Source organism: Bos taurus, chromosome 19 (genome assembly GCF_002263795.3).
Source record: "Bos taurus isolate L1 Dominette 01449 registration number 42190680 breed Hereford chromosome 19, ARS-UCD2.0, whole genome shotgun sequence".
Taxonomy (NCBI): domain Eukaryota; kingdom Metazoa; phylum Chordata; class Mammalia; order Artiodactyla; family Bovidae; genus Bos; species Bos taurus.
In genome coordinates this window covers 28,574,459-28,586,533 of record NC_037346.1, presented here as the reverse complement: position 1 = coordinate 28,586,533, position 12,075 = coordinate 28,574,459, and the positions used below count along the sequence as shown (strand labels likewise).

The 12,075-nt window shown below is 51.5% G+C and overlaps 1 protein-coding gene across 3 annotated transcripts in view; it reads right to left on the bottom strand.

Moving 5' to 3' along the window:
- Positions 1–12,075, bottom strand: part of NTN1 (netrin 1) — a 205,280-nt gene that overhangs the window by 66,023 nt on the left and 127,182 nt on the right. For all 3 annotated transcript variants that reach the window (XM_024980172.2, XM_005220368.5, NM_001192566.1), the window contains one exon: positions 2,672–2,860. In XM_024980172.2, the coding sequence (XP_024835940.1) occupies positions 2,672–2,860 (189 nt within the window). The remainder of the gene's footprint in view (positions 1–2,671; positions 2,861–12,075) is intronic.

Genomic DNA, 12,075 nt, shown 5'->3' with positions numbered 1-12,075 from the left:
TGGGAAGACAAGACAGTGGAATTCTCCGAAGGTGATGACAAAGACCCCTGTCTGAAGATCTCGAGGGTACACATTACCCTGCCAGCTTCTGAACTATAGCTGGTTCCCCACAAATCCCAGGGTCTTTATGAGTGGGGGGAACTGTGGACTCCAAGTTCCCACATCTCTAAGGGGGTGACATCAGGAAAAAAAAGAGCTAAGAGGAAAGATGGGGAACTTTCAAAAGATGCCTTTCCTCAGAGGGAAATGGCAGGACCTTTCAGGTCACATTCTTCTTCTCACCAATCAGAGATGATATCTTCAACGTGTTGTCTCTTCTCACCAGTCGTGAAGCAGAGCCCTTCAGGAAATGCTCTTCCTCACCAATCAGGAGGCAGGATCCTTGAAACACTGTCCTCCCCTGCTAATCAGGAGGCACTGACAGTCTCACTTCTCCTAACACATTTCCCCAGAAGGATAAGCAAGTATTCTTTTGAGCAGATTCCATCCTTACATTTTTTTCCTCTTCCATGGTCCTTCTCTCAGAGTTAACATCAAAGTGGTTGCTGTCCAGGGCTGGGAGGAAAGACAAAGCCACCCAGGCTAGCCAGAGCATTTGAAAGAAGCCAGGACCCCACCCTCGCCTGCCTGAACCTGTTCCTCCTAGAAACCAGCACAGGAAGCCTGTAGTTCCACACCACTGAACCAGAGTGGCAGAGCCCCAGAGGATGGTCTGCAGGCTCCCAGGACCCTGTGGCCTTCTGAGATCTCACTCTGAGCATTGTCAGGCCACACTCGGCCCTCGGCCCTCCCCACAGCAACAGAGGAAAGGGAGGGGATGCAGATGGCAAGATGACCAAGGCCTTGCTCCTTCCTGACTCTCCAGGGGACATGCCTTTCCTTCTCTGACAGCTGAAACTGGCACTACAGGAAGTGACCACTGCCCTTCCAAACAGAGCCCAGATCTCATTCACGGGCACAGGACTGCCCACCTGACTGGCTCCCGTTGAGAAAATTTTTTTGGCCAAATCTCCAAGAAATCTATGTGCAGCCAGTTGTTTATAAGACCTCAACTTCAATTTCTTCTGTAGAAAAAAGACAACAAAACACTTGGGCACAAGGCACTGGCCACTTTCCAACTACCTCCTCTGAAAACCCAAAGCCCTCCTTCCCTGGTGCCCCTGCCTTCCTGCTACTGTGGATATTTCTTGGGTCCGTTTTCCCAGGTCATCTTTCTCAATTTCTGGTCAAACTCTCCTGGGGCTTTCTCACCTGGATCGGTTGTTTTTAACATGGAAAACAGCCCAGCTACCTTAATGCTTAAATTTCTCTCAGCAACCACCAGAGGCAGCCTTAGGTCCACAGAACTGGAAAGAGACCTTGTGTGAGGGAAGCCACCCTGTTCATCTCTGCTTATTTGGAATCTCAGGGACTTCTCTGGGAGAAGACAGACTTGGAATCTGTTTTTTAGAGAAAAGCTTTCTGCACCAGTAGGGCAGGCTGCATGGGCCCCACACTCAGAAGGGCACAAGCTAGGCTGAAACTCTGCTTGCCATTTTGAAATTCTTAGCAATTGCTGAACAAGAAGAAGTCCCATATTTTCATTTTGCACCGGGGCCCACAAATTATGTAATCAGTACTGCACACAAGTGCCCAACATCTGGTGGATTTCCTGTTAAGAAGATGATACTCTGGCTTCATCCAGGGCTAAGCAGTAGCCATAGAAGGACTCCTCTGCTGCAGCTCCTCATCCAGGCCTAGGTTGGCTTGGGTCTCTCCTGCCTCAGGGTCTTTACAGGCCCTTGTGAGGATCCCAGCCACACTGGCTTGTGGCCCAAGAGCCCTCAGAGATGAACATCTTCCCAGGAAGTCAGGCTCTCGGCAAGCAGTGTCCCTAGGCCCCGAGTTTTGGACCCAGAGGGCCTTGGTTCCTGGAATTCCCAAAAACAAATGCATGTGGCAGGGTGGGGAGGAGGAGGGGAGCACTTCTCCCCTCCCCCATTGTCACTAAATTCCCTGGCATTTCATCAACTCCTTGGAGTCATCTGATCACGGCTTCATTTTTGTTAGTGGGAGAAAACAAACAGCAGAAAGTTAAAACATTACAGCTTGCTTCAAGGAACGAAAATAGAGACCCCCGTCTCCGTTTAATTTTTTGTCCTGAGAAGTGAAACTGTTTGCAGGTGGATTAAATGCTCCTTCTGAACCCCTGCCTCTCACCCCACTTTCCCCCTCCCCAAGTTGCCGACATCTGTGAAGGTGCGCGTCTGTTTGAGTGTTGAGGGCTGGAGGAGGCCGCGAGGGGTGGGGTGGAGGGTGGTGGGCGCACACCTCCAAAGAAATGCATCTGCGAGGTTTTGGTGAAAGAGAGTCCTTTGTGCCGAGAGTAAGCCGGGGGAACATGACCCCCGCCCTGCGGTATGCAGCACACCTGTGCGGACAGAGGGGGCGGGGCGGGGCCGGGAGCCCTGCACCCTCGCGGGGATCACCACCCCCCTTTCTTCTCCCTGAGTCGCGTCTCCACCGCCCCTTTGTTCCGGCTTACACCTCCAAAAGGCGTGCATGCATGCGATGATCTCAGCATGGGGATAAGAATAAAAGAGATAGAGGGGGAGATAGACAGACAGACAGATATAGATAGATAGATAGATATAGGAAGATAGAGGCGGCGCCGGGGCCTCGCCCCGCCTACCTTTGCAGGCCTTGCGGTGGGTGATGGGCTTGCCCAGGTCGCGGTAGTAGCCCTCCTTGCAGTAGTGGCAGTGACGGCCGGCCGTGTTGTGGCGACAGTTAAGGCAGACGCCCCCACTCTTGCGCCCCGACAGCTTGTAAAGCTCCATGTTGAAACGGCACCGCCGGGCATGCAGGTTGCAGTTACAGGCTGTGAGAGGCAGGGACTCCGGTCAGGAGGGGGCCACCGAAGACTCTGAACATCCCCTCCAGTTCCCCCTCCTCCACGGCCCGACCTCAAGCCAGCCCTTCCTCTGGGAGCTTTTCCTAGGCTCCCCTGTTTGCATCCATCAGCCCCTACGGACCACCTGACTGTGCCTGACCCATCGCCAGGCACTTGCTTCCCTCCCCATGGAGATGGTTCAATTTCTGCAAAGGATCACCACCCCCACCCTCTATCTATATCCAGTCAGAGTTGGGAGGTGCAGCTGGCATCCTTCTTGTGCCCAAATCCTGCTTGTTATGGGCTGAACTGTGCCCCTCCCCTGCCCCCCATTCATATGCTGAAGCCCTAACCCCAGAATCTCTAAATGTAACTTGTATTTGGAGACATCCTGGCAGACAGAGGGCTTCCCTGATAGCTCAGTTGGTAAAGAATATGCCTGCAATGCAGGAGACCCCAGTTTGGTTCCTGGGTCGGGAAGATCTGTTGGAGAAGGGATAGGCTACCCAGTCCAGTATTCTTGGGCTTCCCTGGTGGCTCAGCTGGTAAAAAAGAATCTGCCCGCAATGTGGGAGGGAGACCTGGGTTCGATCCCTAGGTTGGGAAAATCCCCTGGAGAAAGGAAAGACTACCCACTACAGTATTCTGACCTGGAGAATCCCATGGACAGTATAGTCAGACACCACTGAATGACTTTTACTTCACTGGCAGACAGAGGACGTACCCTAGAGATGGGGTCCTCTCTCGTTTCAATGAGGACACTAGTGTGGGCCCTAGTCCAAGCACTGGTGTCCTCTTTTTATAGAGAGGAAGTCTGGACACCCAGAGAGGTGGCAGGGGTGCAAGTCAAGGAGAGAGGTCTCAGGAGAAAGCAGACCTGCCCAAACTTTGATCCTGACTCCAGCCTCCAAATTATGAGAATACATGTGTTGGTTTAAGCGTCCCAGCGGGAGGCATTTTATCACCGCAGCCCAAGCAGATGCACGTACTGCTTCTGAGCATCACTTCTACCCGTGCACACTCCGCACGTCCTTGAGCTCCAGACACTGGCCTGGACTCTCCTTTTCCCCACCTCCTCCTGCACCATCTCCCCTCCTGCCATCAACTTGCAGAACTTCCTCCCACAGCGTGGTGGCCACACTCCTGGCAGCCGGGTCCTCCAGACAGGCCCTCAGCATCCCGCCCCTGGGCTTCACAATTCTGCCTAATCCTGTTTCCCTCTGCCTGTTCCCCACACTAGTGTTCCTGTGGACTTTTCCCCTCCACTCTGATGCTCTCCCGGGTCTGCCTGGTTCACCCCTCACAGCAGTGACTGCCTCTGTGCTCCTGACCCGCAAATCCACATTTCCGGCTTCCGCTTCGAGGTCTTCTTGTGGACCCAGAGGCGCTTCCCCCAGACCCATTCACTGCTCTCCATCCATCAGATCTCAGACACCGCCCTCCCCCAACCCCCGCCCCACTGAGCCCTCCAGGCTCCCAACACTATAACCGGGACAGGAGTTCTGAGCCCCTGTCTGAGGATGTCCAGCACCTACTTGAAATTTTTCAGTGGCTCCCCACTGAATAAAATCAAAATCATTTAACACTGCCTCCAGGGCTCTGTATAAACTGGTCCAGCTCCTCTCTCCCACTGTAGCTCTGCTCAGCCCCCTCTCCTCTTAGGCTTCAGCTGTGTCAAACCCTTGCAGTTTCTGGAGCAGGCCACATATGAGGACCCCTCACCCGTCCCCTCTGTGGGGACAGGCATGTGCTGCTCCTTCCCTCCTAGGACTCTCTGCTCTCAAGCCCCCTTCTCATCTGACTGCCTCCTTCCATCAGCCCTTTCTTGGTTTCAATGTCACTTCCAGGCCCATCTTCACCTTCCGCCCGCCCAGCTTACACACAAAGGATCTGAGCTCCCCAGGCACCCAGGAGGGCCCCCCCACTCAGCATTCCTTATGTTACCCTGTGACACTGTTACCTGTTTCTTCTTTAGGCTTCTAACTCGGGGTTATCTCCAGCTTAAATCTGGCCTAATCTTGCACACTCTACAATGCAACTTGCTTTTGCTTTTGTGATAAGCTTGTTTTAAATAGCTTTTTTTGTTGTTTTCCCTGACTGCACCACGTGGCATGTGGGATCTTAGTCCCCTGATCAGGGATTGAACCCGTGCCCCTTGCATTGGAAGCAGAGTCTTAACCACTGGACCACCAGGAAAGTCCTAAATCACCTTTTATGTAATTGTTAAATATATGTTTAATACCAGACACTTGAAAAACAAAAGCAGAAAGGTTAAAAAAAAAACACACACACACACTCAAATTTCCACCAACTGCTGTTAATATCGGGGCTTTCCCTACAGGCTTTAATTAACATTTACTCAGCTGTGGAGCTCTTTCTTTCTGACAGACATGGATCATCCATGTACCTCTCACTTCCTAGGTATTTTCGCATGATGATGAATATTTTTTAATGTCAGATAACGTGAATACACGAAATGGGCTCCTTGGAAACAGAAGTTGACGCAGTGAAAAGCTGGGCCTTGGGACTTCCCTGGTGGTCCAGTAGTTAAGACTCTGCCCTCCAATGCAGGGGGTGTGGGTTCAAGCCTTTGTTGAGGAAGATCCCACATGCCACGAGGTGTGGCCAAAAATTCAAAATAAAAAGCAGAGCCTTCCCGGGTTGGGCAGTTATTTCCAGTTTCTCACTATTATAAACAATACAGGGGTAACCACCTTTGAACACACATATGTGTACTCTGCTCTGAGGACTGTCATACAGTAAATTTCTCAGGGCAGAATTGCTATGTTAAATTTTGGTGTTTTTAACTCAAGATCCCAAATGCCAAATTGCCCTCAAGAAAGGCTGTCCTGGTTTACTCTCCCACTAGCAGGATGTGAAAGCTCCTACTTCCTATTCTCCATACTGCTGAAAAGAAAAACAATATGCATTTGGTATCAGCATTCCTTTTTTTTTTTTTTAACCTTTGCCAATTCATCTGGAAAACACACAATTTTAATTTGTATGTCTTTGATGACCAGTGAGGTTGGACATTTCTCCGTGTGTTTGTTTTTCTATTTATATTTCTTTTTTTGGATATGCACTGCCTGTTCATGTCATTTGCCCAGTTTTCAGATAAGGTGGGTTTTTTTTTCTGATGACATCTACTGTATTTGTATGTTTTATATACCAGTTGCAAATATTTTTACCAGTTTCTTATTCACATACTACTTTGGTGATTTAAAAATTTTTGCCTCTTTCATTTTTCTCTCTGATGTTATGATAAACTTCTTTAAATATTCTTCCTAGAGTCACTCTCCAAATGACACACTATTTACAAGTAGAGATGGATGAGGGCTTTAGAGGACGTGCTGTGTGTGATACAAGAGAAAAGACCTCAGCTTAAGCCTGAAGTCTGGAAGCAGCATCCAGAAGCCAAATTAGGCCAAAGAATGACTCCCAAGAGCTTTACAAGTCTCCCCTCATCATCTCCAGCCCTCAGGGCTGAGTTCAACTAGATACAAAGAAACCTCTTCAGCCATGCCCTGCCCAGGAGCACAGGGCATGATACAAGTTCACAGTCCCTGGGGACTCACTCAGCCAGACTTGGGGAGAGGGTGCTGCTCTGAGGGGTTAAGCAAACTACCAGCCTAGGACCACCGAGCCAGGAAATGGGGGCCCAGGACTAGAGCCCAGGTCTCGGTTCCTGGCCAATTGCCCCAAAGGAAAGGACCCAGGTCCCTGGAAGGAACAGCTCGCCCTAGACCAAGGATCAGAATCCAGATCTTTTCTACTTGGACAGAAGTCACAGGGCCTGACATAGGGATCTAGAAGGATCTCCAGGGTGACACTTCCTCAGGCCTCTGGGCTAGGAGAAAGGCCTCAGGAACAGCATCTTCTGGTCCATCTCAGAGGCAGATGCTAAGCTGGTATTTACATCTGCAAAGTCAGCCCATCTGTCCCCCGTGACCTCCTGGGAGCTCAGCACCCCACTTCCCCACTCCAAGGGAAACCTCTGGCTGGTATCGCTCTACTTTCCACGCACCTTCCACCAACCGAAGCTCTTCTCAAACAACTGGTCACACAAAAGAAAGCTCAGAGACTGAACATCAAAAGGCAGGGCTCCCCTGCCCCCCACCCTGTCCCCCCTTCTCCTGGAGCTGTCAGGGGACATCAGTGACCATTGCCCACACTCAGGCTTCTGCAACGCATTTTACGGCTTGTTTTCTTTTCTCTTTGTTTTATTTTCTCTGCACAAATGGAAAAATGCGTCGGGCCAAGCAGCTCACATCTGGAGCCCTCGGCTGTACACAGGGATGTCACCCGGCTCCCAGCCTGTCTCCTGCCCCTTCCTTGGAAAGACACCTTAATCCCTCACGCCTTCCTGTTTATCTCCTGCCTCTCTTGGAAGCAAAAATATTGGGTATTAGTTCTGTTATCAGATTTCAAGGCGGGAAGGAAAGGGGAGGTTTGTGAGAATGGAGAGGTCAGCCTGGGAGACCAGGGAGGGCAGAGGGCAGCACAGCTTAGAGGAGCACCGCTGCACCCTGACCAGGGGGACCCCTGGGACCAAAAGACCAGCCACCCAAGGGAGCTGGTCTGGCCTGCACCCCAAGCACCATGCCTCCTTCAGTTGTTGTGTGGAGATCGCCAAGGACACGTCACAGACAGTTGCATTTCAGACCCAGAGGCATGACATGGGGACACTCGGAAAGAGGAAGGAGGAAGCAAGCTCCTCACCCACCACCCAGCAGGGAAAGGGGTTCAGGAGATGGGTCCCATTTTCCTCTCCTATTGAAAGGTCCTCTAAGCCTCTTCACACATACCTGTCACCACCACTCCTTAAGCTTCTATGAACTTCTCCCACCAACCTGGACTGTCCAACCCCTCACCACCTCCAGGTGGTTCAATCAACACACAGGTAGGTGCTCCAGCTTTGTGCCACGTCCAGTGCCACAGGCCCTGAGGGAGACAGGGGCTCCTGGTATCATAGATGGATGGGGCAGACGAGCAAGCTCTTACATTAAGTGGGACAAATGCTCCCCTCAGTGGGGATGGTTCCTGGAGGATGCGGACAGTGTTCACCCTTATATCTTCCAGCCCACAGCAGACCTCAATATGCTTTCACTGTACAAATGAGAGAAAGAGCAAAAATAAGAAAGCAAGAGGGAAGATGAATGGATGGATGGACGGACGGATGAATGGATGGATGGACGGACGGATGGATGGGTGGGTGGCTGAGTAGATGGACACATGGATGATGGATGGGCTGGTGGGTGGGTGGGTAGGTGGATGGATGGATGATGGGTGGATGAATGGATGAGTGTATGGGTAGATGGGTAAGTGGGTGGATATATGGATGGGTGGGTGGATGAGTAGAAAGATTAGGTAGGTAGATAGGTAGAAATATAGGATAAGTGGGGGACTGACACCCTCCACCAAGGCATAGCCTTGTGGCATTTGTGATATTTCTTGTGGCTTTGAACTCCTTTAAACTTGTCCTCCTGCTTTAACTCATTGATTTAGCTTCTGTCTGCTCAAGTGGACTGCAGTGCTCCAAGGAGAAGAACCCACATTAGGATGCTCTGGACTCCTTCTGGGACCCCAAGGAAGGCCTAGTAAGACCTCACACACCATGGCAACTGAATCCGCCCCTGTTGGTTTGATAACAAACCCATTGGTTTGTTGGTTTTACCTGTCACAGGAGCTGGCCCTCTCCTGAAAGGTGTGATGTGCTAACCCCAGTCCCCCCAGGGCTCTCCCAGGCCCTGGGAAAACCCAGCACATGTTGCTAAGCTGGATCCTGGCCCTGTCTCTCAGAGACTCAGGTCCTGGCTCCCCTGAATGCCATGTGGCTCAGGGGAGCTCGTGGAACAGGGTGGGCCTTGTTCAATGGGTCCCCTCAGAGCTCGGAACACAGGGTCCTCCCCACCTTCCCCGCACACAGGATCCATCCTAACATTTTCCCCTTCCAGGTCAGCACTTCTGAGAAAAGTTGCCCGGGTTAGTCTGGCAGCACAGCAGGGCACTCTGGACTCAGGTATCTGCAACTGAACTGCCCCAAATAACCGGCTCCTGTGTGTTCCACCCACAGGCTGGGGGCTTTGTATGCAGGAAACAGTGCCTAGCCCTGGGCTGCCTGAGTGCCCATGGAAGCACAGTTCTCAGACCTGCCATGAGACCCCTCACTCATTACTGGTGAGACCAGCCCCTAACTGTCTGATCCAGCTGTCCCTCCACCAGTGGACCATTCCATGAGGAAAATGGGGCTAAGGGCAGTCACCACTTTCACTGGTTAAGCCTCTTTCTGATTAAAGATTTCAATGTTACTATCATTTTAGACCTGTTGTTTAAGTCACCTGCTTCAAATTCGAACATCTCAGGTGTCTCTCTAGCTCAGCTGAGCGCCTGACACTTTTAAGCAACTTGCTGTCAAGATTTCAACAACTTAAATGGAATGGACACATTTCCACATGTCCAGGCTACCGGGGCAGGTGGGACACAGTGGGCACTTACAGGGTTGGAAGGGGAAGGGGCTGCCTCCATCACCAGTTCCTTTGCTAATTTGGTCTGTGGCTGCCAGGTGAGGCCCACAAGACCTACTAAGTGACACACGAAATGTCCAGAACATTCCAGGTAGGGGATTAGAGCGGTGGTTCTCAACCACGGGCCATTCTGTCCCCCAGCAGACGTTGGACAACATTACTACAGACATTTTTGGATGTCACAACTGCCAAAGGAGCTGCTATCAGCATCTTGAGGACAGACACCAAAGTCCTACCCAGCACAGAGCAGACACAGCCAAGTCATACCACCCCAAATGCTAATACTGCCAAGTGTGAGAAAGCCTGGGTTACAGAAATGGTGAATCCCTCAGCCCAAGGGTAGGGGAAGCTTTACATCCTTGGCTGCTGCCTGACACAGCAAACTCTGCAGCTTCAAATGCCACCCAGAGAGCGGCAGCCGTTTCTTCCTTCAACAAATGCCAACTGAAGCCTTTAAAAGGACCAGATTGTGGTGTGAGCAGACAAGACAGAGATCTGCCCTCAGGGCACTTCTGTCTCAGAAGAGAGCCAGACAGCAGTCTGGTAACCACACTGTAGACCTGGAATTTCCCACTGTGCCTAGAGCTATGGGAGCTTCAAGGCTGGCTCAGTGGTAAAGAATCCACCTGCCACTGCAGGAGATGCGGGTTCGATCCCTGGGTCAGGAAGATCCCCTGGAGGAGGAAATGGCAACCCACTCCAGTATTTTTGCCTGGAGAATCCCATGGACAGAGGAGCCTGGCGCGCTGCAGTCAAAAAGGTCACAAAGAGTCAGACAGAACTGAGTATGCATGCTAGAGCTATGGGGGTACTGATGCTCAGGGAGGCCCTTCTGCTGAGACCAGATAGAGACAGCAGGGTCTGAAAAAAAAAAAATCAGAGGACAGATAAGTGTTCTTGCCGTGGCTGTAGATGGAACCCCCTGCGTAACCTGTTCAAATGCAGATTCTGATTCAGAAGGGCCAGAGGGGCCTGGGAGTCTGCATCTCTAACAGCCACCCCCATGCCCCAACCCCGGGCACTGCTGCTACTGGTCCACAGACCAGCAGCAAAGGTTAGTGGAGTTAGAACTAAATTGAAAAGAAATCGGTTGGAATAGAAGCCACCCTGGAGAGAGAGCCCATGGGGAGGCAAAGGTGGCGTCTGCAATGGAGCCGTGGGGGGAGGTCTGCTTTCAGAAGAAACTTCTGAAACGACCGGTTCAGAATAACAAAAATATTTGAGAGTTATTTTTAAGAATTTGGGGTAGTTTGTACTTCCTTTTATTTAGTCTTTTGCTACTCTACTTGGTATACTGTTTATTTAGAAATCGTTTGACCCTTTTTTATAAATGTTAAGTATTCCGCCCCCAGGGGTGGATTCTTGGAGCCCAGTTCCAGCTTCTCCAAGATGACCAGGCTGAGCTGTCATGGCTCCCCACACACCTGGCTCCCGCCAGCACCTGTGGACACTGTGCTGGGCCCTCCAAGGGCTTCGTCCTGGACAGGGGCTGAGGCAGAACCCACCCAAGCATTTCTGGGGCCCCCACCCCTTTGTGCCTACAGCTGAGCTGGGCATAAGAAAAATGATCACTGGCATATGTCAATTTGCAAACTCGAGACTGTAGGTTTCGTTTTTACTAATGGCAAATCTGGTAGCCCATAGATTTATTTACTCACTCAGTTGGTATTTCCTGGGCACCTACTACATGCCAAGCTCCAGGCAAGGGGCTGGGATAGCACAGTAGGCAGGACAAATGTGGTCCCTACCCTGGCAGAGTCTTCGGGGATACCTGGTATATGAAAAAGTCTGGTCAATGTTGCTGTCAGCTCACTCCTGAGGACTACCCCTTCCTCCTGAATACAGGGCTTAAAGCTTGTCACCCGGACATCAGCTGCCAATGCGACACGGTGGTGCCCAGCTGGGGTGAGCCAAAGAGGCGGTGCAGCTGCTAAGAGACTAGAAGCATCTCATGGGAGCCATTTGGTTCCAGCCAAGGCTCGGGGGCTTGCAGTCATTTGCAGAGTGTGTTGCGTTGTGTCCAAGTGTCAGCTTCAATCTGAACTACTGTTGAACGCACCACCTAGACACAGCCAGGAGGACTGGACAACTCGCTTGACTGGAAGAAAAGCTAACAGTCCAGGCTGGGTGTGACAGTGCCCAGCTGAGCTAAGGATTGGTCCACGGGGTTCCAGGGGGTTCCCAGAAAGAAGATGTGATGCCTAAAGACATGAGACCGGACCACCAATGACACCCCCCACCAGACACTGCACACTTCTGCACGAGGGCTTGTCCCTCTCTTCATTCAATAAATATTAACAGAGCCCCTCAGATATGCCAGCCTCTGAGTTGGGAAGCAAACCTGGAATGGGATTGATCCTGCTACACTTTGCTTGTTCAAGACTATATATGGTCCTCCTTCCTTCTCTTGAGGTTTGCTTTTCAATTCAAGGAGCCACTAAACCCCTGCCAAGAACCCAGCATGAGATGGTTCTCAAACGTGAATGCATAAATGAGTGCGCAGAACCACCAGGAGCGCCTGCCAAAACAGAGGCAGCTGAACCCCACACCCAGGACCTGTTCAGTAGGCTGCAGGCGGGGCATGACCACCTGTGCTGCTAACACCACCCCAGGTGATGCTGACGCTGCCCGTCCCAGGGCCACACCATGAGGACCACTGGCTCAGAACATGCAGAGGCA